The following is a 26,736-nucleotide window of genomic DNA, read 5'->3' as shown; positions in this document are numbered from 1 at the left end:
CTGGAAAATGTAAGTCCCACACCAGATTGGACAAGAATTCTTCATGTGAAAGGATTATTTCCTTTCCGAAAGAATCGATGCAGGATTCTTTAAAAAAAGAAAAAAAATACATTTCCCCCCTGACATTTCATATGTGCCTGGCACTGGGACCAGTACGTGAGATGCAATATTTTAGCACCTCAGCGCTAAAAACCGACATTCAGCTATGATCAGAACAGGAGTAATTTTTTTCAGTTTTTTGCAGCACCGAGCTCGCCAACCTGTGACTAACTGCCTGCTCTGGAAATGTCATCATGCCCTGCATGTCCTGTACAGGGCAGCAGAGAGCCACGCGCTGGTGGCCTGGTGGCTGGGTTGGGTTAAGTAGGCAGCCTTTGGCAGGTGTGTCTATGGGGACCAGGTGAAAAGCGACAAGGGGGATCTGCTCTGCCTGCTGTCCCGCCTTGGCTTTGACCTCCCCCCAACCAGCCTCCTGAATAGACTTCACGAAAGGTGCCTGCAGGGTCCAGTCCTTTCACCTAGCACCGGAAACTGGCGGCAATCTCCAGAGGTTCTCCTAAGGCAAAGTGCCGAGCAGGCAGAGTTCATCTTCCAAGTGTAGGGCTCCTGTGGTCTCCGTGTGAACCTGAGCTCTGCCCTGCCTCCCCTCCGTGCCGTCACCCGAGTGGCTGGGTCACCGTCACAGTCACTGGGGCTAGCCTGCACTGGATAGGTTGGGACAATTCACTGTTAACAAGGAGTGGCCACCTCCCCCCTCATCAACCACAGATTCTCAGCTGTCATCCTTCTGCTTTGAATCACCCAAGCAGTGGGGTGCCTCGGTGGCTCAGTCGGTTAAGTGTCCCACCTTGGCTCAGGTCGTGATCTCATGGTTCATGGGTTCAAGCCCGGTGCCGGGCTCTGTGCTGACAGCTCAGAGCCGGGAGCCTGCTTTGGATTCTGTGCCTCCCTCTCTCTCTGCCCCTCCCCTGCTCGTGCTCTGTCTGTCTCTGTCTCTCAAAACTAAACGTTAAAAAAAAATGAATCACCCAAGCACTGCTATTGATATTAAGATATCACACAGCTCATGAGCTTGGGTCTGAGCTGGTTAAGACTATGGGTTTAAGGGGCGCCTGGGTGGCGCAGTTGGTTAAGCGTCCGACTTCAGCCAGGTCACGATCTCGCGGTCCGTGAGTTCGAGCCCCGCGTCGGGCTCTGGGCTGACGGCTCAGAGCCTGGAGCCTGTTTCCGATTCTGTGTCTCCCTCTCTCTCTGCCCCTCCCCCGTTCATGCTCTGTCTCTCTCTGTCCCAAAAATAAATAAACGTTGGGGAAAAAAAAATTAAAAAAAAAAAAAAAAAGACTATGGGTTTAGGAATAAGGCTAAACTTGGATCTGGATCCCAGTTCTGCTACTTACCTGCTCTGTTGCCTTGGACAAGTTACTTAGCCTGTCTGTGCCTCAATTTCTCATTGTAAAACGAGAGGGTTGTTGTCAGGATAAGTTGGCTTAATCCATGTACTCAGCACTTAGCAAACAGCACCCATTGTCATTTATTCTATTGTAACCTGGCTACAAGGGGGCCAGTCCCAGACCATTGGGTTGAGCTGTTCCTTCTGACAGCTGGTGGAGGTCCTCTGTCACGCTGCTCTCAGCCACAGATCACCAGCAATGATCCCACTTTGCTCCTTCCTTCCCTAGGTGAACATCATCCCCATCATTGCCAAATCAGATGCCATTTCTAAGAGTGAGCTAACGAAGTTCAAAATCAAAATCACCAGTGAACTTGTCAGCAACGGGGTTCAGATCTACCAGTTCCCGACAGATGACGAGTCCGTGGCAGAGATCAATGGAACCATGAACGTGAGTTCAACAGGGGTTCAACTTTCTGACCATTTGCTGTTTATTTGTATTATTATTATTTTTACAAACTAGCCATTAGACATCCCTGTCCGTTTTAGTGTCTTCAACTCTCGATCATCTGTGTCTCAGGGGTTTGTGAGGAAGGATCCAGAACCAAAACAGCTCCTCTCCCCTAGTGGTGGCTGCTTGAAAGCCTCAGAGATGTAGAGATTAATTGCCAGAGACCGAGGGAGGGAAAGGGCAACTTCAGGAAGAGTCTGGAGCCGGGAATTTGGACCTCTCCGGCCATCCTCCTCTTTGATGCCGCCTTGGTCTAAGCCAGCCCCCACGGGACCACCAGAAAGGCAAACGGTCTTCATCTCTGACCCAAACAATGCCATGGCAACCACGGCCAAAAAGTTGGCTTGCTCCCGAGACTGCAGGATAATCCGTACTTGGAGAACGGAGCCCTCTGCCCCCAGGAGGAAAAATGACATATAGCCTCCCGATTTGTCTGGTGACTAGAGAAATGTTCTTTTTAAGTTTCGGGGTTATGCTTTGCTTTATTAAGTGTGAATGAGTCAAAAAAACCACCCCGACTTGCCATCTTTCCTCTCCTTTCTCATTTCCGCCCCCCGCCCCCAACTGGAGGAATGAGTAACGAGAGGACGGCGGGGAGTCCTCGTGCTTCTTTACAACGTGTTGATGCTGTTGCTGTGAAATCTTCAATGTTGTGATTTCAAGGAGACAGCTAATGGCTTTCAGAAAGCCTCTGCTTTGGGAACAGATTTTCTTTTTCCTCCCTGTTGAGAGGCATCAGTTTTTCCTGATGACATAATGCCTGGGTATAGCCAAACTCAGGAAAGCCTGGTAATAAAAGCCGTTTTTAGAAAACTTTTCTGCCGCCGCTGCCCCCAAGTTAATCATTATGGCATCAGCTGCCCACCTCCTATGAACTGGCCAACAGATGAGCGTAGCGGGGCGGTAAATCATTGTCTCCGCCTGACTTCCTGCCCATCCGTACACCTGAGATATGTTCGTGACGAGGAGTCCCTCATCATCTCTGACAAATCTGGCCCCGAGAGCGAGGCTCTGTGGCTTGTGATAGGCGGAGTTCTATCCTCTGACCGATCTGAGCAGGAGAAAGAAGGGGGGGGGTGAACAGAGAGATGGGTGCTTATTCTCTCAAGCAGTCAGGGCGTGTTGATGGAAGCCAGGCTCTGTCAAGAGAAAACCCGAAAGGGTGCCTGGCCTGCAGAACGAGGGGAGCCTAGAGAGAAGGGTCACGTGGTGTCACTGGCCCTGATGTCCGGAAACGTTCAGTCACCTCAGAGCATCAGGCCCCGTAGATAACGTTCAAACTTGGGTTCCCTGCTGGGGCGCCTGGGCGGCTCAGTCGGTTAAGCGTCCGACTCATGGTTTTGGCTCAGATCGTGATCTATCGGTTTGTGAGTTCAAGCCCCGCATCGGGCTCCACGCTGAGGGTGCAGAGCCTGCTTAGGATTCTCTCTGTCTCCCTCTCTCTCTCTGCCCCTGCTGTGTGTTCCCTCTCTCTCGCTCTCTCTTTTTCAAAATAAAATAAACTTAAAAAATTATTATTATTTAAAAGAATTTTTTTAATGTTCATTTATTTTTGAGGGAGCGAGAGAGGGGCGGAAAGGGAGGGAGACACAGAATCCGAAGCAGGCTCCAGGCTCTGAGCTGACAGCACAGAGCCCGACGTGGGGCCCGAACTCACGAACCGGGTGATCATGACCTGAGCCGAAGTGGGATGCTCCACCCACTGAGCCACCCAGGTGCCCCTAAACTTAAAAAAAATTATTAAAAAAAACCCTTGGGTTCCCTACAGCTACCTACAGGTAGCTTTCAGGCTTGCGGTTTGCTTTGCTAAGAACAAACAAGGTAAAGAGTTCCCCGCAATCTCGAGGCGTCCCCCAAAACAACCTCTCACTCCTTTGCGGATCAGGAGTGACAGTCATTTGGGGCTCAGCTTCAAGGTTGGAAACTTCTCGTGCTCTGAAGCCACGGTTCTCAGCCACGCTGCTCTGGCTTCGAAGAGGTTCTGGGTCATTCCTTACAAGTGTGCCAGTGTTTCACTTTGAAAGACTAGATTTGAGCGGCTTTAGGGTTATCCCTATAATAACACCACTCAGCACCCATTCCCCGACATCCCGCTATGCTTTTTTGAGCGGGAAAGCGCAGGCCTGGACTTGGGCAATGCCCACGGGAGGGGGCCATGCATGTGAATGCCCCTTGTGAGGGGCAGAAAGGGTGGGGAGTGGCTGCTCTGAAATACATACACGGGATGGCTCAGCCTGTCGGCCACCAGAACAGCCGTGTCGAAAGCCCCCAAGGTCTTCGGACAAGCTGTGGTGTACGGGGCCGTGTCATCAGAAACCCGGGCATGGGTGGCAGGAGGGATGGGTGCTGGCCTTTCAATCCTGGATTTGACTCCAGCCCCATAGCCTCAGCCACCCCAGCCAGTTGTCACGGGGACTGGTTTGGAGGAGGTAGAAGAAGCCTCTTGCCTAAGTGGAGAAGAGTGTGCGGCCATCCCGCCGCTCCCCCGCTAGGGATTTTCTAGGGATTTTTCACGGCAGGAAATAAGAATAATGAGGTCACAGCCTCCGCCTTGGCTTATGGGTGGGTCTGAGAAACCACTTCAGATCGGGGGTCGGCGAGAGAAGGGCGTTGAGAGGTCTGGCTGCCCGCTGCTTTCAACCCTTGCTCTGCTAACTCTCAGGGTTGTGGACGTGAATACTAAAAATTGCGGGGCGCCTGGGGGGCTCAGTCGGTTGAGCGTCCGACTTCGGCTCCAGTCGTGAGCTCGCGGTTCGTGAGTTCGAGCCCCACGTCAGGCTCTGTGCTGACAGCTCAGAGCCTGGAGCCTGCTTTGGATTCTGTGTCTCCCCCCTCTCTCTGCCCCTTCCCCAGTCACGCTCTGTCTCTCTCTTAAAAATAAAATGAACATTAAAGAAATTGTGGTTTACGTACACAATGGAATACTACGTGGCAATGAGAAAGAATGAAATCTGGCCTTTGGTAGGAACGCGGATGGAACTGGAGAGTGTGATGCTAAGTGAAATAAGTCATACAGAGGAAGACAGATACCATATGTTTTCACTCTTATGTGGATCCTGAGAAACTTAACAGAAGACCATGGGGGAGGGGAAGGGAAAAAAAAGCTAGGGAGGGAGGGAGCCAGACCATTAGAGACTCTCAAAAACAGAATAAACTGAGGGTTGATGGGGGGTGGGACGGAGTGGAAAGTGGGTGATGGGTATGGAGGAGGGCACCTGTTGGGATGAGCACTGGGTGTTGTATGGAAACCAAGTTGACAATAAATTTCATATTAAAAAAAAGAATTTTTAAAAAAATACTAAAAATTGCTACGTTGTTCAAATTGAAAGTTGTTCTCTGAATGGCTCAAACCACAGCCAGGGGCCAGGAAATAAGCCCAGCTACTTGACTCGGCTCAGTTGGTTGGCCATCTGTGAGGTCTTGGGTTTGGCTCCCCCAAAGGCACACGACCCCGTTGAGGGCACGTGGGTGACGTCACCAGTAGGGTCGCAGGGAGACCCACAGCCGGCAGCCACTCCCTTCTCCTGAGGCGGCAGTGCCATTTCCAACGTTGGCGCATCCTTTGGCGAGCATCACCAGTCAGAGCCTGAAATGGGAAATCTTGTCCACCCTGGGAGGAAGCCACTCCTGATTGGGTTATTATCAGACAAGGAATAAACGGTCCTGACAGTCTCCATTTCACCAGGCTGAGGCGAACGGTCATCCAGCCTCCCAAGCGTAATGGTTGTACTGGAGCAGGAATAGAACAATTCGTGCCAATTGGATCATCAAACACTTTATTTTTTTAAGTTAGGTTAGGATCCTACTTTTTTTTTTTTTAATTTTTAAAGTTTATTTATTTTGAGAGAGAGAGAGAGAGGGCACAAGCTGGGGAGGGGCAGAGAGAAGGAAAGACAGAACCTCAAGCCGGCTCTGCACCCTGAGCGCAGAGCCCGGGGTGGACCTCGAACTCAGAAACCGTGAGATCGTGACCTGAGCCGAGATCAAGAGTCGGATGCTTACCTGACTGGGCCACCCAGACGCCCCGCACCAAGCACTGTAAAACATACTGAGAGGAATTTAGGGTAGACACGAGGTGAATCTGAGAACAGATTCCCAAGAGGACCTCTCAACGCCCTTCTCTCGCCGACCCCCGATCTGAAGTGGTTTCTCAGACCCACCCATAAGCCAAGGCGGAGGCTTGGGACTAGGGCTTCTGACACCTGGGGGGCAAATCTGCCCGTGGTTCAGCCACCGCACCATCTTGTGGCCTTCAGAGTCTCCTCCCTGGGCCCCCACATACAAAGTGCCACCCCCGGGAGTGTGGTTGGTTGGTTTAGCGTCTCCCCGCTCTGCTTGACTTCCTCCTGGTTGTCAAAGCCACCGGGCTCTCAAGAGTGGCAGAAGGAGGGCCAGACAGAGCCCGGCCCCGTGATTCCCTGCCCTTCATGGTTAGCTGGCTTCCGGCAGATGCCATCTAAGCCAGGAGGCAGAGCGCAGGCTCCTGTGGGTGGCTGGGAGAGGCTGGCAGCTAAAGCGCCGTGTCCTTCCTGCCCCCCAGAAAGATTTGGGCCTGGGACTTAGGGGCCCAGACAGGTCGCTTCCCCCAAATCACGAATGGGATGTATGATAACCGCCCAGTAGGGCTGTTGAGACAAGCCAGTGAAATCTGCCTGGGGGCCCTCGGAAGTGATACCTTGCGTATACTTATCCGGACGGACTTGGATGCCAGTTGCAAAGTGTGCTGTGGGAGGTCTCAGGAGCTCTCTGAAGCTGCCTTGGCGGGGGCTGTGTCTTGGAGCGGGGACAGATAAAATGACAGCGCTGTAAGGCAGAGGGGAAGCAAGTGACCCCGTCATTCTAACTAACAATGTCTTGTGGAGATAAAAACAACAGGCCCAAGGGAATAAAAACCTGACGTTTTTTATGCCTTTATTCTCTTCCTGGTGGTTTTTTTTTTTTTTTTTCTCCTTTCCTCTAGAACCCAGAGAAGTCCCTCCCACTTGACATGCCCTCCTCCATCACTTTCAGCTGAGAGCCGGGGGTGCGTGAGAAAGATACAAGGCGGTTCCCTTTCTCACCTCCTCCCTCGGTCTAGCCCTCAGGCATCGCCGCCCTCTGGCACTTTTGTGTCACGTGGCTGAAGCTTTGGAACCTCTTCTGTGCAAGAGAGACAGCATTTTCCCAGAAAGTGTTGGAGGGTGGATTTGAGATTCCCAACACGTCTTGGGGCCCTGAGTGGGAATGAATTGTGCCCCGATGTCCCTCCTACAAAGCCGGGTGGCAGAAGTCAGGGAGGCTCTGGCCCTTGGGCAGGGTTTTCAGGACTTCGGTGCCCCCTGAATTTTTCCAGAATTGAACTGCTTCTTATAATCTGGCCTTGCCCGGCCAAGTTCACCCCAGGGTTTAGAGTGCTCAGCCCATCTGCTGCTCGAAACCCCTACATGGGAGTGGCAGACCAGTGGTGGGCTTTGAAGCCAGATAGACCCTGGGTTCCGTCCCTGGCTCTGGTCCTTACTACGGTGTCTCTGCTGGCAACTGGGCCTCAGTTTCCTTCTCTATAAAATGGGGATAATAATACCTAACTTCACAGTGCTGTTGGAAAGATTCAATTGTTACTACCTCCTCTGTGAAGCCCGCTTAGATTTCACGAAGTCAGCTGCTCCCTCCTCTGTTCCTGCAGCTCTTGAATCTCTGTTTATAATCTAGACTTTACTGTAGTATTATTGCTGGCATGTCTTTCTCCCCTACCAGACTGTGCGCTCTCCAGGGGCAGGCTCTGAGCCTTCTCAACATGGTACTACTAATGCCTAGCACATAGCAGAGGCTCAGTAAATATTTGTAGAATGCATGAGGAAGCAAATGAGTCCAAATATCTGAGCCTGAGGCCTATTTCTCCAAGCAAGCCAAGGAAGCTTCCCCCAGCGGACTTTTACTTGTCTGTGTAAAGCCCTTTTGGGTAAAGCCCCACCCAGGATCACCTGGTTTGTAAACACTATTTTATTCAGTGGCTCCACTTGGCCAGTGGTCCCGGCACTTGTAACCTGACCAGCTCCCTGGGAGACAGGGCGCTGTGTTCCCCAAGCTCCACGCTACCAGTTGGGGTCAGCTGCCTTTTCTCTGGCCTACAAAACCTTCATCAACCGGACCTAGCTCCTCATTACCCCTGCAAGCACCACGCTCATACCCCTGTGTGTACTTTGTCTTTCTTTCCTCCCTACTATTTTCATGGCCCTGCTACTGCCATTCATGGAGTGTTTATTAAGCACCTACTATGTGCGGGCACGGGACCATACATTTGAACCTTTGGTCATATTCTGTCTTAGACGAGTCTGGGTATGTAATTCAGGTGCCCCCAACAAGATTGTACGCTCCTAGAGGGTGAGGGAGTGTGTCTTCTACTTCTTTTGCCTCCCTTACAGCACCTAAAACAGAACCCAGCACAGTCATGGGCATGTGGGAAAATACTTGTGGACTTGACTTCTAGGCTCAAGTGTTCAGTGTGAGCTCTTGCTCCGGGGAAGGATGAGAACAAGGAGTATACGGCTCAGTCACCGGTATGTACCGGTTTCCAGGAGCTCTCACCCTCTGGGAGGGGGCGGTGATTCTAGCCCCCTCGGTCCCCTTTAGCCTCTCTATCCACACGTAGGTGCCTCATCCCACTCCCCCATCTTCCAAAGGCTTTCCCCATCAGCACCTGTGAATTCTGAATAACTAGCTAATCGTTGTATCTGCTCATTATTCTCCTTATTTTCCACCTTCGCGTGTTCTGTATGCATTCAGCCATGTCAATATCACCTGCTGTGAATTTCTGAACAGGAGAAGCCTGGGTGAGGCCTCTTATGCCCACACAGCTCGGAGCTTAAGAAATGCCTCTTGGGGCACCTGGGTGGCTCAGTCGGTTAAGCATCCAACTTCAGCTCAGGCCATGATCTCACGTGTTCGTGAGTTCAAGCCCTGTGTCGGGCTCTATGCTGACAGCTCAGAGCCTGGGGCCTGCTTCGGATTCTGTGTCTCCCTCTCTCTCTGCCCCTCCTCTGCTTGCACTCTGTCTCTCACTCAAAAATAAGTAAATGTTTTTTAAAAATTAACAAAAAAGAAATGCCTCTTGATGACGACAGGGAGGGACACCACTGTATGAGGGCCCGAGGCCCCAGAGCCAGGCAGCAGTCGTATGGAGGGACGCTCGGTGCCTTTCCCCTGGAGCTCTGAGCTTTGGTTTGCCTTCTATTTGCAGGCGCACCTGCCGTTTGCCGTCATCGGTAGCACAGAAGAACTCAAGATAGGCAACAAGATGATGAAGGCACGGCAGTATCCTTGGGGCACGGTGCAAGGTGAGTGAGTCTCCAGGAGACCGGGACAAGGGAGCCCCTACCGTCTGCATCTCTGCTTGTCTCCAGCCTCTGTGTGACCAGTGTCTAACTTGTCCCGGGTCTCTACCCATTCGGCTTGGGCTTCAAACAGCCACAGGCAAGCTCTGGCCCCATACCTCGATTCTCTGCCACGAGCAAGCTCTCTTTGTCTCTAATGGAGAAAGCGTTCCCAAAACAAAAACAAATGTACGTGAGGCAAGGTAAGGAGCGTGCCAAGGAAGTGTGTGTGTTGGCCCGGGTGTATCAGGAGATGTACCAGAATACAGCAAATGATTAACAAACAACCCAGATACCCGTCCAGAATAGATTGGATGAGCTGCAAAGTGTTCCTATGATGGGATATTAGACAGTGGTGACAATGCATGGATTACAGTGACTTCTACATAAATGAATCTCAGAAACATAACGTTGGATTAAATAAATCATAGAAGAATACATGATGCCATTTATATGAATTCCGGAAGTAGACAAAACTAAACAAGATAAATATATTTTTAGGAATTCATACATAAGTGCCAAAACTATAAGGAAAAATGAAGGATGATAAAGCCCAAAGTCGGGATAGTGCTTAAGTCCCGTTTCAAGACCAGGAAGGGACACAAGGTGTGGGTACTATTTCACCTGGGTTGTACATACATTGGTATTCATTTTTACTTCTTTATTTCTGTATATATAGGATTATTTTACAATTTAAAAACTGATGTATTGGGGTGCCTGGGGTGGCTCAGTTAAGCGTCCGACTTTGGCTCAGATCATGATCTCACAGTCCGTGGGTTTGAGCCCCACGTCAGGCTCTGTGCTGATAGCCCAGAGCCTGGACCCTGCTTCAGATTCTGTGTCTCCCTCCCTCTCTCTCTCTCTCTGCCCTCCCCCACTTGTGCTCTCTGTCTCAAAAATAAATAAACATTAAAAAAAAAAAACCCAGACGTATTGTGGGGCGCCTGGTTGGCTCAGCCGCTTGAGCATCCGACTCTTGATTTCGGCTCAGGTCATGATTCCAGGGTTGCGGCATCGAGCCCCGCTGAGCGTGGAGCCTGCTTAGGCTTCTGTCTCTCTCCTCCTCTGCCCCTCTCCCCCACTGGTGCTCTCTCTGTCTCTAAAAAAAGAGCCCAGATGTATGTACACTCAGGAAACTTCCTTTTGTGGTCTGCCTGACATGTTGTATGTAAGTCGTCCCTGGGGCTAGCCAGTTCTGTGGATAAAGCAAGGCCTAGGCCACTGCCATGGGTGGAAGAGGTGTCTGGTCCTCCAAGTCTTCAGCTATAAGCTGGGTCTCTGAGCACGGGGGCACCGTGTGCCAGAGGGACGCTGATTCACAGTACACTTGTCCCTGCCACTGAGCAAACAACAGAAAGAGGGTGGGAAGTTGTCCACCCCCATACAAGGCTGGCATGCTTTAGGGCGCACCAAAGACCCTCCAGTGATAGCTGGATTTTCCGTAGATAGGACAAGACTGGTTATCAGAGCTGTGCTAGGTTGTGGTCCTTCTCTGCCATCTGGGGCTGAGATCCTCTGCTAGGAACATTTGTGAATGGTTCCTGGACTCACGGTCCTAACTGGGAATGAGTTTGTGGCCTGAGAGACGGGAACCTGAAATAAAATGAGGAGAAAGCAGCAGGCGTGGTTCCAGTGACTTCGTCCGATTTAGATCACACACACCTAACCAACAAAGGGATTTTCGAAAGTTTTTGTTAGAAGTTGGAGTTCGCTGTCGTGTTCGAGTGACCTGAGAGGTTGCCTGACTGATGTGATTTCTTTTCAGTGTTTGTTTTTGAGAGAGAGAAGCAGAGAGGCAGACAGACAGAGAATCCGTAGCAGGCTCCTCGTGCTGTCAGCACAGAGCCCAATGCAGGGCTTGAGCTCACGAACTGCGAGATCATGACCTGGGCCAAAATCAAGAGTCAAATGCTTAACTGACTGGGCCACCCAGGAGCCCCTGATGTGATTTTGAATGTTAGCCTAGGTTCTATGGCAGCGAGGGGCTTTAGCCCCAAGGCAATGGGTCTTTTTTGATTTTTAAAAAAAGTTTTATTCAATCTCTACGCCCAACATGGGGCTCAAACTCAAGACCCCGAGATCAAGAGTCACATGCTCTTTGGACTGAGCCAGCCAGGCGCCCCAAGGCAATGGGTCGTAAGCAGAGGGGTTATGTGAGCCCATCTGAGCTCTGACAAGGTTGCTCTGATGGCCACGAGGCAGTCTGCTGCAACTGTGCCCCACCCTGTCGTCCCAGACCCCCTCCCCGCGCCCACTACCCTCTCCCAGGCCCAGTAAGACAGAACCTAGGGTGAGTGTGCCTGTTGGTTGTCTCAGACACCACCGTCCCCACATGGTCAGGCCAGACACTGCCACAGCAGCCCAGTGGAGCCATGCCTGGAGGAGACACAGGCCAGAGGCTGCTCACAGCCTGGCGTTCCAACCAGAAGTCCGCTATGCTTTGCTTTGGTCTGTGTCTCCATCCTTCTTGGCCACTGCCCCGCATGCAGACCCTTTGCCATATGCCATACTCTTTTGAGGAGGGGGCTCGTTCGTTCAGGCCGGAAAGTGGGGTCCACTTTGTCCTGGCCACGTTGCTCCTGTCAGGCCATTATCGACCCCCTAAAAAACACCTCCTTTGAAGCTACTACCTACCGTCCAGATGGGCCACATCTGCGGTCCACACCCCTCCTTGTCACTGCCATCTATAGATGTCCTTCTTTAGACGTGGCACCTGCTCAGAGCCTTTGCCTGGCCTTTAGATTGCCTGCGTCTGAATCCTAACTGCAATTTACCAGCCACATAATCTTGCCTGCCCTTACCGAGGCCTTGCATGGGCTATTTCCTTATCTGCCTGATAAATTCTGATTCTTCCGTCGAGAGTTAACTTAAGAATTGCCTCTTTGGGGGCGCCTGGGTGGCGCAGTCGGTTAAGCGTCCGACTTCAGCCAGGTCACGATCTCGCACTCCATGAGTTCGAGCCCCGCGTCGGGCTCTGGGCTGATGGCTCGGAGCCTGGAGCCTGTTTCCGATTCTGTGTCTCCCTCTCTCTCTGCCCCTCCCCCGTTCATGCTCTGTCTCTGTCTGTCCCAAAAATAAATAAACGTTGAAAAAAAAAAAAAAGAATTGCCTCTTTGGTGAAGGCTTCACTCTGCTAGGAGTTCTTAGTGCACCCCCCCCCTCGCCGCCCCCTTCTTCTGGGCTTTCACTGTGCCTTGGCCATACACCTCCATGTTGGTAATTTTTTACATTGTATTATATTCGTCTCTTTGCATCTACTTTTTCACTAAACTAAGTTCCTTAGGGCAAAACTCCATGACTTCGTTTCTGAATTCCCGGCGCCTCATACAATACTGGGAACAGAGATGCCGCAAATATGTATTGGGACAGATGGCTGAATGTGCATTCGCCATTATCCCCAAAGCGGTGCAGAGCAAACAAACAGTCCTGTGAGTGTCTGCTCCGCGAATTTGGGTCGGGGTGCTACGGAATGTCTTCCCAGGTATTTTTTGGCCGTCTTGCAGTCTTCCCTTACTGTCATCCTTGTGACTCTTCATGGGCGTTTGCAGCGGGAAAGTGAATCAGGAGGCACATTCGCGGGCTCTGCATACGCGAGGTGGAAAGGCGATGTCGCTGTTAGGCGCCTGGCCTGTCGTTTTGTCCATTTCCGCTGCTCCTAGCCTGCCTTTCAGTGTGCTTTCAATGCCCCCGCCCCTGCCGTGCAGTTGAGAACGAGGCCCACTGCGACTTTGTGAAGCTGCGGGAGATGCTGATTCGGGTGAACATGGAGGACCTCCGGGAGCAGACCCACAGCCGGCACTACGAGCTGTACCGCCGCTGCAAGCTGGAGGAGATGGGCTTCCAGGACACCGACCCCGACAGCAAGCCCTTCAGGTACCTCTCTGGCCAGCCCAGCCCACCCAGGGGCTGCGGAAGGCTTGCCCGGGAGAATTCACACGGGAGGCGAGACGCGGGTGCCGAGACCTTAGAGCAGCAGGGCTGTCACCTGCCCGGTCCACTCTGTCACCCCCGCGGCTGTGGCAGAGCGGGCTTGGCGAGCGCCCGGCCCCGGAGGCCCAGAGGACCCGGGGGGGGGGGGGGCGCCCAAGCTCCTTGCTGCGCGCGCACGTATGCACATGCGCACTAGCCGCGGGCAACTCTAGCAGAGGGGACCCCGGAGCCGAGGCTGTTTTCTGCAATGTGGCAGTTTGTGCCTGTCCTCTGACCCACGTCCTTCAGCAGACTCCGACTGCCCCGCCGGGTGTCCAATCCGCTCCTTCCCATTATCAAACCAGGTGGGACCAGGTGGCCGTCATTGCACGCGTATCAGTGAACTTCAGGCCCTTCAGGCGCTGTCCCTAGTGTCTGGCGTTCAGGTGCAAGTTTGGTTTTGACCACCGGGTGTTAATAACCATTGACGTCCGTCTCAAATCAGAACTTGAGGTGCTTTCAGAGAAGAGGACTGTTTTCAAAGCGGTTTGCTATGCCGACAGGAACCACACGCCAAGTATCATCGTCTGATCTGTATGCATGCGGCGTGACAGAAGTCCCACATTTAAAAAAAAAATTCTTTTAATCTTTATTTATTTTGAGAGAGAGACAGCGTGTGAGCAGGGGAGGGGCAGAGAGGGAGGGAGACAAAAATGTGAAGCAGGCTCCAGGCTGTCAGCACAGAGCCTGGCGCAGGGCTCGAACTCACGAACTGTGAGATCGTGACCTGAACTGAAGTCGGGCGCTCAACCGACTGAGCCACCCAGGCGCCCCAAGCCCCACGTTTTAAATTATGTGGTGCCCTTTATTACAGCTCAGTCCCCTCTCAGGAAATGTCAGGCCGCAATTAGGAAGTCAGGGAGATACTTGCGGGCTAAGAAAGCTTTCAGGTGGGCTCCGAGTCCCATCTTTGATTTAAACTCAACGTTAGATATTCCTACCCCACTGCCTCCTTTCCGGAAATTCTCTCTGCCCTGGCTTTTCTAGCACCGACCTGTCTGGTTTGAGTCCTTCTCTCACTACTCCTTCTTGGCCTCATGGCATGCTCATTTTCTTCAGCTTACTCCTTTTTTTTTTTTTTTTTTTTTTTTGAAGTGTATTCATTTATTTGAGAGGGACAGAGACAGCGCAAGCTGGGGAGGGGCAGAGAGAGAAGGAGAGAGGATCCCAAGCAGGCTCTGTGCTGTCAGTGGGACTCGAAGTCCTGGAGATGTGAGATCGTGACCTGAGCTAAAACCAAGAGCAGATTCTTAACCGACTGAGCCACCCAGGCACCCCCCGAATTATTTTAAAGTGCTTCCAAGCTCCAGGAGTTCTGCTTCCCTTACTGTTCCCTAACTTCCCCCAAATCCTCTGTCCCTACCAGCCCTTCACATTCAGATCCCATCATTTCTTTTTCTTTTTTCTCCTATTTCCTCCATACCCCACCCACCTCCTCTCTGGCAACCACCAGTTTGTTCTCTGTATTGAAGAGTCTGGTTTTTTTGTTTGTTTGTTTGTCTTTTTCTTCGTTCGATTGTTTTGTTTCTTAAATCCCACACGTGAATGAAATCTCATGGTATTTGTCTTTCTCCGACAGATTTATTTCACTTAGCGTTAACACCCTCTGGCTCCATCCATATGTGGCAAATGGCAAGATCTCATTCTTTGTGTGTGTGTGGCTTTTTTTGTGTGTGGGAGGCAGAGATCCCATCATTTATTTGGATTGTTGGGAAGTCTGTCCATCATGCAGCAGCCAGAGTGGTCTTTCTCATTTTCAAATTGCCTGAAAAAAAAAACCAGTCCTCCTGCTTAAAACCCCGCAGTGGATACATGACCAAGTCTGTAACACAGCGTCCAACACCTACTCTCTCCTGTCAGACAGACTCAGGAATCTCAACGCCCTCTACTTCACAGCTTGCTTGATCCCCTCCCGCCATGTTGAACTACGCCTGGTTCCCCAAGTACATCATCCTTTCTCCACACGTGCCTTTCCACATGCCGCCCTCTTCAGAGCATGATTCCTCCTCTTCTTCACTAGGCTGACTCCTATCTCTATAAAACTGAGTCCAGGCTGGGGTCAGGGAGACTTGGCCTAGGCATCTCCCAGTAGACCATGAGTTCCTTGATGGTGGGCATAGTGGCTGTCCGCTCTAGATGTTGAGTGACTAGCATAGTGTCACTTAGTTCTGTGTCTAGCACATGATGGAGTCTCACCAAGTGTTTGAAATAGTTCATTAAGGGGCACCTGGTTGGCTCAGTCAGTTGACCGTCTAACTCTTGATTTAGGCTCAGGTCATGATTTCATGGTCATAGGATCGAGCCCATGTTGGGCTCAGCACTTACAGCATGGAGCATGCTTGGGATTCTCTCTCCCTCTCTCTCTGACCCTCCCCCCGTCAAAAAAAAATAAATAAATAAACTTGAAAAAAGAAAGAAATAGCTCATGAACTATTATAGCTAGTTAATAGCTCATTAACTATTAACTCTGAAACTGCAGTCAGTTTCAGAGCCAGGACCTGGGAGCACAATGCAGAGTAAGGATCCAGATTAAGAGATGAGAGACCCAGCTTCCGGTCCCTGCCATTGGCCTGACTAGCCGTGTGGTCTTGAGCAAATCACCTCACCTCTCTGGTCCGGTTTCCTCGCCTGTATAACCAGGGCACAGAAGCAGATGTTCTAAGTCCGGTTCCAAATATTGTGTCCGTTCACCAGGGCTGCCCTGTCCCCCTCAAGCAGCCCTGTGATCCTGCAGTCACATGCTAGGCAAGCTGCCTGCAGCTCTGCGGTTCTGTTTTTGCACCTGTCCCAGAATTGGGGGAGGCTGGGGGGAACCCGAGGAGGATCGCCGGCGCCAGTTTTCGTTGAATGGGAACCGTTCCAGAGGCAGGGGGGTTAACCTGACCGTGTCTGCAGCTTACAGGAGACGTATGAGGCCAAAAGGAACGAGTTCCTAGGGGAGCTCCAGAAGAAAGAGGAAGAGATGAGACAGATGTTCGTCCAGAGAGTCAAAGAGAAGGAAGCTGAACTTAAAGAGGCGGAGAAAGAGGTAAATGCAACCCTGAGTGCCCAGGAGGCAAGAAAGAGGGGGCTGAGCTTGGGCACAGCAGGGGCTTCTGCCCCAGGGGCACAGCCAGCTAGAGCCTTGCAGCTTCCAGGCAGGAAGGGGTGCGGTATCTGCAGCCCTGCCTTGGCTGGCACCGAGGGCACTGAGAGATCTATGTCTTCTTCTCTTCTTCTTAATGTTTTTTTATTTTTGAGAGAGAAAGAGAGAGGGTGCACCCAAGTGGGGGAGAGGCAGAGAGAGGAGAACAGAGGACCCGAAGCTGGCTGTTCGCTGATAGTGAACCCCACGTGGGGCTCCAACTCAAATGCGAGGTCATGACCTGAGCCAAAGTTGGGACGTTCAACCGATGGAGCCACCCAGGCAGCCCCAGATACATGTCTTTTTGATCCCTCATTCCCCAAGGCCAGGATGTGTTCTTGTTCTCTGAGCTACGTAATTCTCTAGAGCTGCACACTCCCATATGGTAGCCACTAGCCACATGGGGCTATTTAAATTTAAATGAATTAAAATTAAGTAAAATTGAAAACTCGGTTCCTCCGCATTTCAAATGCTCAGTCCTCATGTGACTAGTGGCAATCGGATTGGACAGCCCAGGTACAGAATATTTCCATCACCGCAGAAAGTTCTAGTGGGCAGTGCTGCTCAAGAATCAAGACGTGACCTACCCCCTCAGAGTCAGGTGCAGACTCATTCTTTTCCCTCTTCCTGGCAGGTCAGAACTTGGTAGGGACAGGTGATCACTTTCTTGGCTGTCCCACCCCATGCTACCTCCTTTGACGGCCACAGGGTAAGGTGTTCCCAGGCGGTCCTAAGTACCTTGCTGAAACCTACATCAGTGACAGCTGGGGCATTTCCCCGGTCACTTGGATATTCGGTCCCATTTCACATTAGCAGTAAGGGAACATCTGTGCAGCCCTGGCAACTTTTTAAACTCCGGTTGGTCTATCTGGGGGTTTTCATCAGGTAAGTCATGGCTGACAGAGTGAAGTTCGTCCTCCAACCATTGCCTTGTCCCCAAGGTCCACTACTGGTTTGCCCGCTGCTGCCCAAGTCAGTGGCCTCAGCTACGGTTTTAGCCGTCAGTGACTGCTTCATCTCTCTGGGCCTCGAGACCCATACAGAACGGAAGGACCGGGGCACCTGGGGGGCTCAGTTGGTTGAGTGTCTGATTCTTGATCTTGGCTCAGGTCATGATCTCACGGTTCATGAGACTGAGCCCTGCGTTGGGCTCTGCACTGGGTGGGAGCCTGCTTAAGATTCTCTTTCTCCTTCTCTCTCTGCCCCTGCTCCATTCGTGCTCACTTTCTCTCTCTCTCTCTCTAAAAAAAAGTGGGGGGGGGGGTGCCGGGGTGGCTCAGTTAGTTGAGCGACCGACTTGGGCTCAGGTCATGATCTCACGGTTTGTGAGTTCGAGCCCCGCGTCGGGCTCCATGCTGACAGCTCAGAGCCTGGAGTCTGCTTCTGATTCTCTCTCTCTGCCCCTCCCCCACTCATGCTCTGTCTCTGTCTGTCTCAGAAATAAACAAACATTTTTTAAAATTAAAAAAATAAATAAAAGGGAAGCACTTACTTACTTCCCAAGTCTCTTCCCCCTGTCATCTGCTGTGGCTCTCTAGGGTCATCACCAAAGTCCATGGCATGGATATTGATTTTATTTCAGTGTCACTTTCCAAAAGAAAAATGTCACCCAGTAGTTTTGGAGGGAGTTGTGAGGAGATCTCAAAGATGGATGAATGAAAGGCCAAGGAACAAAAGCCAGGTTAGAGCAGCTGATGGGCAGGGCTTCCACCACCCTACCCCAAGTGGCTACTGAAAGCTGGTCTACACAGCAAGCCTGGCACCCACCGGCCCTCACTACGTGGCAGTCCCAAATACCTGTAGGACCCGGAGACCTGGCCCCCTCCGTCCTGTGCTTCGAGTGCTACAGAATCGTAAGTTCTCTCCAAAAGCGAGTGAGGCTATGCTTGGTCCGTTCTTAGTATTCAGGGTAATCGATCACATTCTAGTTTGCCACCACAACGGCCTGCCAGAATATTCTTCCCATTCTCCTTTGGGTGTCTGATTCTTTTTTTTTTTTTTTTTTAATTTACTTAATTTTGAGAGAGAGCACAAGCCGGGAAGGGGCAGAGAGTGGGGGGGGGGGGGCCATAGAAGATCCGAAGTGGGCTCTGCACGGACAGCAGCGAGCTCGATGCAGCGCTCGAACTCCCGAACCGTGAGGTCATGACCTATGCCCAAGTCAGACGCTCGACCGACTGAGCCACCCAGGTGTCCCCTGGGTGTCTGGTTCTATTCAGAGCTAGCTGGGTCTCCCCTTGGTCAAAGCTGAGGTCTCTGCACTCATTCTATTTTATAAAATTCTTTTATCTCCTTCCATGTCTGAGGACAAGTATTTTCTCTGACCAGCTTTGGCATTGCGGAAGTCTTCTCTGCAATCCTTGATGATCCTCCTTGATTAAAGGCGCATAAGAAAAGGCAGGGGCCCCTTTCATATCGGGAGATCTCACAATATCATCCTCTAAAGAATGGTTTCACCTTGGACAAATTCCTTAACTTCTCCAACCTTCTGTTTCCTCATGACGTACAGATGATAACAGAAAGGCTATTGATACTCACAATTAATATGGCCAGTCATAGTTCCCTGCCCATATTCAAGAGCAGAAACGTGGAGGTAAAGTGGCAGGAGAAGGGAACTCTCCAGAACACAGTGCCCTTTGGGGCCCTCATATCAGTTCCTGGCAGAGAGTCTCCTAAGGTCCCAGGGCCCTGAAGGACGCCCCCCCCCCCCCACCAGTACCTACCCGCCCCGGGCCGGCTCAGCTGGGAACTCACTATAAGCAAGGACTGTCCTCAGACTCCCTGTGCCCCCCGCCAGCTGCATGAGAAGTTTGACCGGCTGAAGAAGCTACACCAGGACGAGAAGAAGAAACTGGAGGATAAGAAGAAATCTCTGGACGATGAAGTGAATGCCTTCAAACAGAGAAAGACGGCGGCTGAGCTGCTCCAGTCGCAGGGCTCCCAGGCCGGAGGCTCCCAGACGCTGAAAAGGGACAAAGAGAAGAAAAAGTAAGTGCTAGGCTGCTCTGGGCTTCTGGCTTCTTTCTCCTCCTGCTCCTCCCCCCTCAGTGCAGGGCCTGGAGACAGATGGGCCTGAGGGCTGGTGGCCCGAGGTGAGCCGTGGGCTGACAGATGCACTTGGGGACCCAGAACTGGTCTCAGTGTCCCCTGAGTTTGGGTGACTTGAGAGTAGGGGACGGCTGACGTCCCAGAGGCCCGGCACCTGTGCTCGGGCCGCTTAGGAAAGCCCTGCAAAGCTCTAGGTAGGGGGAGAGGGAGGGACAGGAGAGGAGAGGCAACCGGAATGTGGGAGGGGACAAAGAAGATAGAAGGAAATCAAAAGAGCTCTAGAATTGTAAGAAAGAGATGGATGAAAGGAAGGGTAGATAGAGGGTCGGGGGGAGAGAGAGCGCCTTGGCGGAGCCTCTGGGCACCCCCTTTCTCCCCAGAGGTTGGCGCCGATCTGGCTCACGGGCCGGCCTGCTCATCCTGTGTCTGAGGTGTTCACCTCCCCATGCCTGTAGCCACCACCCCCCCCCCCACCCCATTCTCACTTAGCTGCAGCCAGCAGTTGAATTGCTGCTCCTGAAGGCTGCTGCCCAGGCCTGGTCTCCCACCCTGTGCTCTCCATCCCTCTTGGCTGCTTAGCTCTTTCAGGCCTGGGCTGCTGAGAACTTGGTGGGGAGACCTCAGATGCTAGTAGATTCCGTGTGGCCCACCCTCAAGGTGGAGAGTGATTGCACAGGGTGTCTACGTCTCCTGGGATCTGGTAAGGCAGGCTAGCGTGGATTCCCGCCTACGTGTGGGTCCGTAACCCTGACCCAATGCCAGGCTTTGCTTGCCGAAGTCACCCATTTGTCATCCCGGAGCCAGAGGACAGTCTGGAAGCATTTCCAGAGGGACGTACACAACACCAGGAACTGTCCGGTCGTCCCTTTTGCTCTAGTTTCTGCAGTGGGACTCGGGGAGCCCTTGGAGGCACTGTTGGGCGATGTCCTTTCTAAAGGGGCCTGAGGGTCTGAAAGGTGTCCAGGGTCATTGCCTTCTGTTCTTAGCTACTTGTTCCTGACTCAACTGTTGGACATTTGCCGGAAGGAGGAAACCTCTAACTTGCCTCTGTGCCTGGCCAATCGCTTAGGAGTGAAACAGTGGCTTCCGTACAACAGTAAAAGATCTAATATTTGTAGGCACTCAACTTGGCAATCCAATGACTCAAAGTGTAATTTGAACACTTTCACCAATCAGTCCAGAGATGTTTGTTACGGAGTTAAACCACTAGGTGTCAGATCACTGCCTAATGAACTTTTTTTGGTGTTACCTGATGGATAAGCTTTAACTAGCCAGAAAAGAAGTGTCACTGGACACACTGATCTGGCATTGTGTGTTAGTTGCACCAGCAGGAATGGGTTCCTATTTTTAAGATCAGAAAAACCTAAATGTGTCTTCCGGCTCCAACTGGCTGCCTTCATAGCCTGTGGTATTTGTCAACTCAATCCCTGGGGCAGCTTCATGGCCCGCTTGCCGGAACTAGGAGATTCCTGTGTTTGGACCCCACTGACACTAAACTATAAATACTCCCAATTCAGTTATTCAGTGGAAGTTTCTGTCAGACCAGGTTCTCTCCTAGTTGTCTCACATGAACTGATCCCCCTCTCTCACTCCAGGCAGAGGACCCTATATAGGGAGGCGTGTCTCTCCAGTCTCCAGGAATATTTGGAATTGGTGACGGCGCCTTTGTCCAATTCCGAGACGTATGAAAACCTTGCTGGCGTGTGGGACTTCATATTAGCAATCAGGGCAAAATAGACTGTTGTCTCCCATCTTTCCAGACACAGAAATGGCCCAGGCCTGGGCTTCTTTTTTTGTTTTAATAATTTTTTTTTAATGTCTACTTACCTTTGAGAGAAAGAGACAGACAGAGTGTGAGCAGGGGAGGGGGCAGAGAGAGAGAGGGAGACACAGAATCCGAAGCGGGCTCCAGGCTCTGTGCCATCAGCACAGAGCCCCATGCAGGGCTTGAACTCACGACCCATGAGATCATGACCTGAGCCGAAGTTGGACGCTAAACTGACTGAGCCACCCAGGTGCTTCTTGGGCTTCTTCTGTAATGCCATCAACAGTTGGCTAAATTCTGGAAAACCCTTCTTTAGATCTGGGCCACTCTGCTCCCATAGTGCTGCTGGTGGGGGGGGGGGAGGTTTGGAGGGTAGAGGCGGTGGCAGGAGGCACTTCTTAAGAGTTGGTGGTTGGGTGTAATAGAGTCACATAACTCAGAATTTCCATTGGCTGCCCTGAAAGAGGTTACGAAAGAATATTGGTGTTCCCGGGGTCCCTCCCAGCCCGCCCTTCCTCCCCGTCCCCACTCTTCCTCATTTCCTTTGATCTCTAACCCATCATTGTTTGTGTCAGCTCATAATATTGGATTTCTCCTCAAGCTCACTCCCTCTTCATCAGCTCTTACTGTTTTACAGTTAACTCTGCTGTTTGCTGCATGCTGCATGAGACCCAGGGTCCTGGTAAGCTTTATTAACTCTAAATAGAACCGCCAGTGGCTTCTAGAACACATGTCCCCACATCCCACTCCCCACCCAACATCTAATCACGCAAGAAGCCGCTCCACTGTCCTAGCTCTTGGGACTTTACAGTATGGGGACATAGTTTGCTGTGGTCTCAGGTGTACGTGTGGAATGTTTGCCTGCGTGGTTCAAAGTGGAGCGTTTTCAGACTCGCTGCTAGAAGAGTTGAGTAGCGCAGGAGGATCCCGTGGGTCCTCAATATTTGAGGTTTCAATTGTGGCCGTTCTTTTTTTCTTACAAGTGCCTTAGTCATTGCTTTCAAAATTAACTAACGTGTAAGTGACGAGGGAAGCTTTTGGGTTTGTGAGGCTGTCCTGCAATGTCACACTTGGCATTGACCCCAGGTTTGGGTATGTTCCAAGTCAATGGAAACTTGCTTCTCTATTTCCCTGTGGTGGCTGTTTCTTATTCAAGGGGTTCAAGTTCTCAAATTCCCTTTGGCTATGTGCACTCCTCCCCCCCCCCCCAAAAAAACCCTATAGTAAAAGTGGAAGAAAAGAGATTTCAAATATTATAGAGACTTCCTCACATTTCATTTTATGAATACCAGCTTTCATGTACGCCTTTGACAAGAAGGTAAGCAGGTAACCTTTGGTAACATGGATTCCTGAGGGCTAGGCATTACGTCTACAGACTGAATAAAAGCCGTCCTTGACGTCATGTGGTTTATAGGTTGGTTGTAGCGATGATTAAGCACCTTCTGTCTATTCTTCTAGGCTCAGTGAGCAGGGAGGAAACAAATATGTTTCATTTAACATAATTAGGCCTAATACTGTTTTTTATACTTTATCATAGAAACTTCCAAACAGGAACAAAAGAAGAGACAAGATAGTATAACGCAGCCCCGTGTGCCCAAACCCTGCCCCCAAACAACTGTCAACATCTGGCCAGTCCCATTTCCTCTATTATCCCAAACATGCTGGAGCACTAGAAAGCAAAACCCGCATCGTTTCATCTGGAAATACTTTGGCATGTAGCTCTAAGAGCCAGTGACGCTTAAAAAAAAAACAAACAAACATAACCACTACGCTACCATTATCACACCTACAAAATTAACAATTTAACACAAAATTTCTAGTCAGTGTTCAGAATACTCTAGTTGTCTCATAAATGCCTGTTCCGCGTGGTTTGTTTGGGTCAGGGAATATAAAATACTGAGAAGACTTCTCCCCACTCACCAATGTAGTTTATGATTTAAGTGGCAAGCCCGCTGTGAAGTCGCCAAACCGATGGCCACAGCTACTACTCTGGGGACTTTGGACAGCTGGCAAAACATCCTACTTTCAAGCAAATCTCGAGGAGGAAGTCCAGGCAGGCTTCTGAAACATAAAGCCCCTGAAACAGCCAAAGGGAACAACCCTCAAAGAACAACGAGATGATATATTGTCTGGCTGACAGGCGAGTCTCAGAGCCCCTGTTAGTTGACAGAAATGAAAGGGCCGACTTCCGCTTAGGAAGGCCACGAGCTCCTACAGCGTGTGTCCGCTGCTGTAGTTCTGGTGCCCAGCCAAGTGGCTGACGCCCAGAGGAGCTCCGTTCTTTGTTCCCCCATTTTCAGCGAGGACGGCAGGAAAGCTGTATCGCGGTAGCTTAGGTCTCAGTTGATTCGGGTTTCGGTGCACGTGGCTTGTCCCAACTCGGGTCAGGTTTCCCTGAGTAGATCGTTGTCGGTAGCCATTATGAAAATGAATTCTGGCGAAACGACCATTAAAGCCGCGCCGTACCAGTGAGAAGCGATTGGCACACGGTGGGAACAGCCAACCCCAACCCCGAGTGTTGGCTTCTCCTGGCGGGCTTCTCCCCAGTAGACCGCGAAAGTGGTTCCGATCCAAATAAGGGAGGGAGGCCTTGGCCCCATGGGATCTGAAAGCCACAAAGGAAGCCTGTCCCCTCCCCAAAGCCCTCGGTCCAGGGGCGGATCACAAAGGCCACCCCTCATTAACTGGAGTGCCAGCAGAGGGAGGCTCTCTGTTTCCTCACTGCTTTCGAAATTGCTTGAGGTGCTGCGGCCTGCTGTCTGCAATTGTAAGAGAAATTCCTCTGTGACCCATACGCAGCCGCAGATACCGTATGTCGGTGGCTACTGGCCCCTTGACCCGTGTGTGTGGGGGGCGTGCAGCACGTGGACAGTACACACCTGCCCAAATATATCCACCTTCCCGCGCAGCCCAGAGCATAGGCCATCGCAGTGTTGTTGAGGCCTCTCTTCCCCTCGGGAGTAGACAGACTAAAATAAGAGGTGAGCATTTTGTATAGTGTTTTAACACTTTCCAGAGCATGTCTCCAGACGATATATTCTTTTCACCTTGCAACAATCATGGGAGGTAGAGAAGGAAGGAATAATTAATCTTCAGTTTGCAAGATGAGCAAATGGAGGAGTGAGCGACTTCGGAGCCTTACCAAGGGTCACACAGTGAGTGAGTGGCAGAACTGGAACAAGAATGCAGAACGCCTAATCTCTGGTATAAATGGCTATTCACATGAGAGGGAGAGAATGTGTGGGTGTGTGGATATGTTCACTCTGAGGAAGTGACTACAAATATACTCACATCTCACATCTGCATATGCTTTTAACTATCCCTCGCAAATATCTAATAGCCTTTATTTAATGAGATAAACGTATTCTTTGCGGGTAATAAAACGGAGGCTAGAAACACAGGCAAGGAGTTGTCAGGAACACGTCAGTGTGATGGAAAGAGTCTTGATCAAAGAGCCAAAGGATTCAGGTTCTGATCCTGTGACTCTTTCTTTGTGACCACGGAAACGTCCGTTGGTATCTCTGTTCCCCGTCTCCTCGTAAGTTTCAAAAGGGGGTTGATACCACTTGCTCTGCTAATGTCACCGGCATGAAAGTTTAAATGACAGCAAGGTGAAAGTGCTGGGCGAACGCAAACCCATAATGGATTTGCCGTAGCTCAGGTTTGTCAGATAACTGTGGTCCGGACCCTATTGCAGAACCCCTCAACCATCCCCGGATACTTCTCGAACCGTCTTGCCCCGGGGCACCAGTCAGTTGACTGGGGCTGCTCCCAAGTAAGCTCCACCCCCTCTGCTTCCCCTAAGGGACCGCGCAGTCTGTGGCTGAGAGCCTGAGAGCCTGGCGCTCTATCCAGTGGCCTGAGGCCACTTGGAGATTTGCTGACAGGATTCCTGTAGTGTCTGGGTGGGGGGGGGGGGCGCCCGGCCATTAGGACCTAGTAATTCAGAAGAAAGTATTCTGGTGGCTGTTGATAATGATTTTGCCAGCTTAACGCCACTGTCCTGCCATTCAGAGGTGTGTGGGGGTGTGTGAGAGAGAAAGCATGTTCCCAGGAGCCAATGCAGTAAGACCCTATTCTAACATAGCTGTATTCTAATTATCCATTAGTCGTCATGACAATTTTCTTCTAACCTTTTTTTTTTTTTTTTTTTTTTTTTTGTAAATTAATCCATACGTTCATTAACCCAACTTCTCTTTTCATTTTCAGTTTGGGCTTCCTGTAGACGCCCTTTTCCTGCGCAACAGAGCTGGGCCTCCCTTTCTCTAACTCCCCCTTAACACGTCCGGGGGAGCACGCCACCTGTGCCCTCCCCTCTCTTCCTGCCAAAGTTTATAGAAGCCCGGGAGTCTGAGGATGGTGTCTGGCCTCTGGTCGAGAAGCCAGCGGTCGCCGTGGTTCGGAGATGCCTGGCGCATCCCAGGCCCCTCCTGGCGCCTCCCCCTCCGGCCTCTCCCCGGCCATCTTGGCCACACTGTGACACGTTCCATGGTCCCATCTGCCCTTCCCCACCACCAGCTTCCCTGCTCGTGACTGCTGCTTGTTCCCCTGAAGTATTTGCGTCCACCGTGGCTGGGTCAGAGCCAGTCATCACGGCTCTTCCCCTTGGTCCCCAGGCACCGGGCCACGGCCCCTTCTGAGAGGGCTCCAGTAGGAGGTCCTCTGGTGCCTTTTCCCTCTGGCCTCCGAGCCCGGCCCTTTCCAGTTTTGAGTTGCTCTGAGTAAGTGCACTCAAGTGGTGTTAAAAATCCAGAACGCGTTTAGTTATGCCGAGGCCTTTCCAGAAAACTCGACTGCTGAAGAACATAGCATAGATTTCTCCTCTCTATAATGCCGGGTACCCCACAAATGCAGAAGGGAGAATAAACCTGAATATTCTCACCAGCCTAGTGTCTTCAATGATAGACTTCTGGAATTCTTCTGAGGTGTCTCAGTATCTTTGTAATCTCCCTTAGGGCTCCACACCACCCCAATCAGGCAGAGCCAGTAGCAGGCCCACGTTGGAAACTGCCAAACCGAGCGGTCAAAGAAGCAATGTCTTCAGTTTTGCACTGATGGGTCTTCCCGTCTATTTAGCGCACGTCGGGAGTTTTAATCCGTATTTTGCATGTGTCCCCCCCCCTCCCCCCGCCCCCATAAGAAGAGGTGAGACGATCGGTTGGGGAGGCAAACACCAGGTGTTGTGCTTTGGAAGGTCCCAAACCTTATCTCCAGTCTAAAACTGTTCCAGCCCCAATTTTTATCACGGGCCCACCTGATAGTGACTCTGGGAACCCGTGTGAGGTAAAGGGCCCTCCAACGTCAGGGCCACGAGGTACAGTGTGGCCTTTGGTGTTTGGCCAGCGAGAGCGAGAGCGAGCGAGCGAGCGGAAGGTCACCTGGCAATGATGTGTGGCTAACACGCCGTTTCTCTGCCCTTCCTTTGCAGTAATCCATGGCTGTGTACTGAATAGTATCCCCTGCTACAGCTGGACTGGACTCCATTTAGCCTTTTAAAGCCAAGGCTCCTATTTTAACTGACAGCTTTCCTTTGGGGTGCCAGGCAGCATCCCCCACCCCTGCCGTGTACTTCACTTTGAG

At 51.4% G+C, this 26,736-nt stretch overlaps 1 protein-coding gene across 7 annotated transcripts in view; it reads left to right on the top strand.

Moving 5' to 3' along the window:
- SEPTIN6 (septin 6) overlaps positions 1–26,736 on the top strand; it is a 66,860-nt gene that overhangs the window by 37,210 nt on the left and 2,914 nt on the right. For 3 of the 7 annotated variants that reach the window (XM_040468010.1, XM_040468009.1, XM_040468004.1), the window contains 6 exons: positions 1,680–1,841; positions 9,118–9,214; positions 12,955–13,123; positions 16,115–16,247; positions 19,141–19,331; positions 26,585–26,730. In XM_040468010.1, the coding sequence (XP_040323944.1) occupies positions 1,680–1,841; positions 9,118–9,214; positions 12,955–13,123; positions 16,115–16,247; positions 19,141–19,331; positions 26,585–26,609 (777 nt within the window). In that variant the 3' untranslated portion in view covers positions 26,610–26,730. Of the gene's footprint in view, positions 1–1,679; positions 1,842–9,117; positions 9,215–12,954; positions 13,124–16,114; positions 16,248–19,140; positions 19,332–21,793; positions 21,839–25,365; positions 26,041–26,584; positions 26,731–26,736 lie in introns of those variants that run through there. The other 4 variants (XM_040468007.1, XM_040468008.1, XM_040468005.1 and 1 more) reach the window with 4 other exon arrangements.

Source organism: Herpailurus yagouaroundi, unplaced genomic scaffold (assembly GCF_014898765.1).
Source record: "Herpailurus yagouaroundi ecotype Mexico unplaced genomic scaffold, PumYag 67641, whole genome shotgun sequence".
Classification (NCBI taxonomy): domain Eukaryota; kingdom Metazoa; phylum Chordata; class Mammalia; order Carnivora; family Felidae; genus Herpailurus; species Herpailurus yagouaroundi.
Note: the sequence above shows the minus strand (reverse complement) of the source record. Positions and strands in the feature narration are given on the sequence as shown.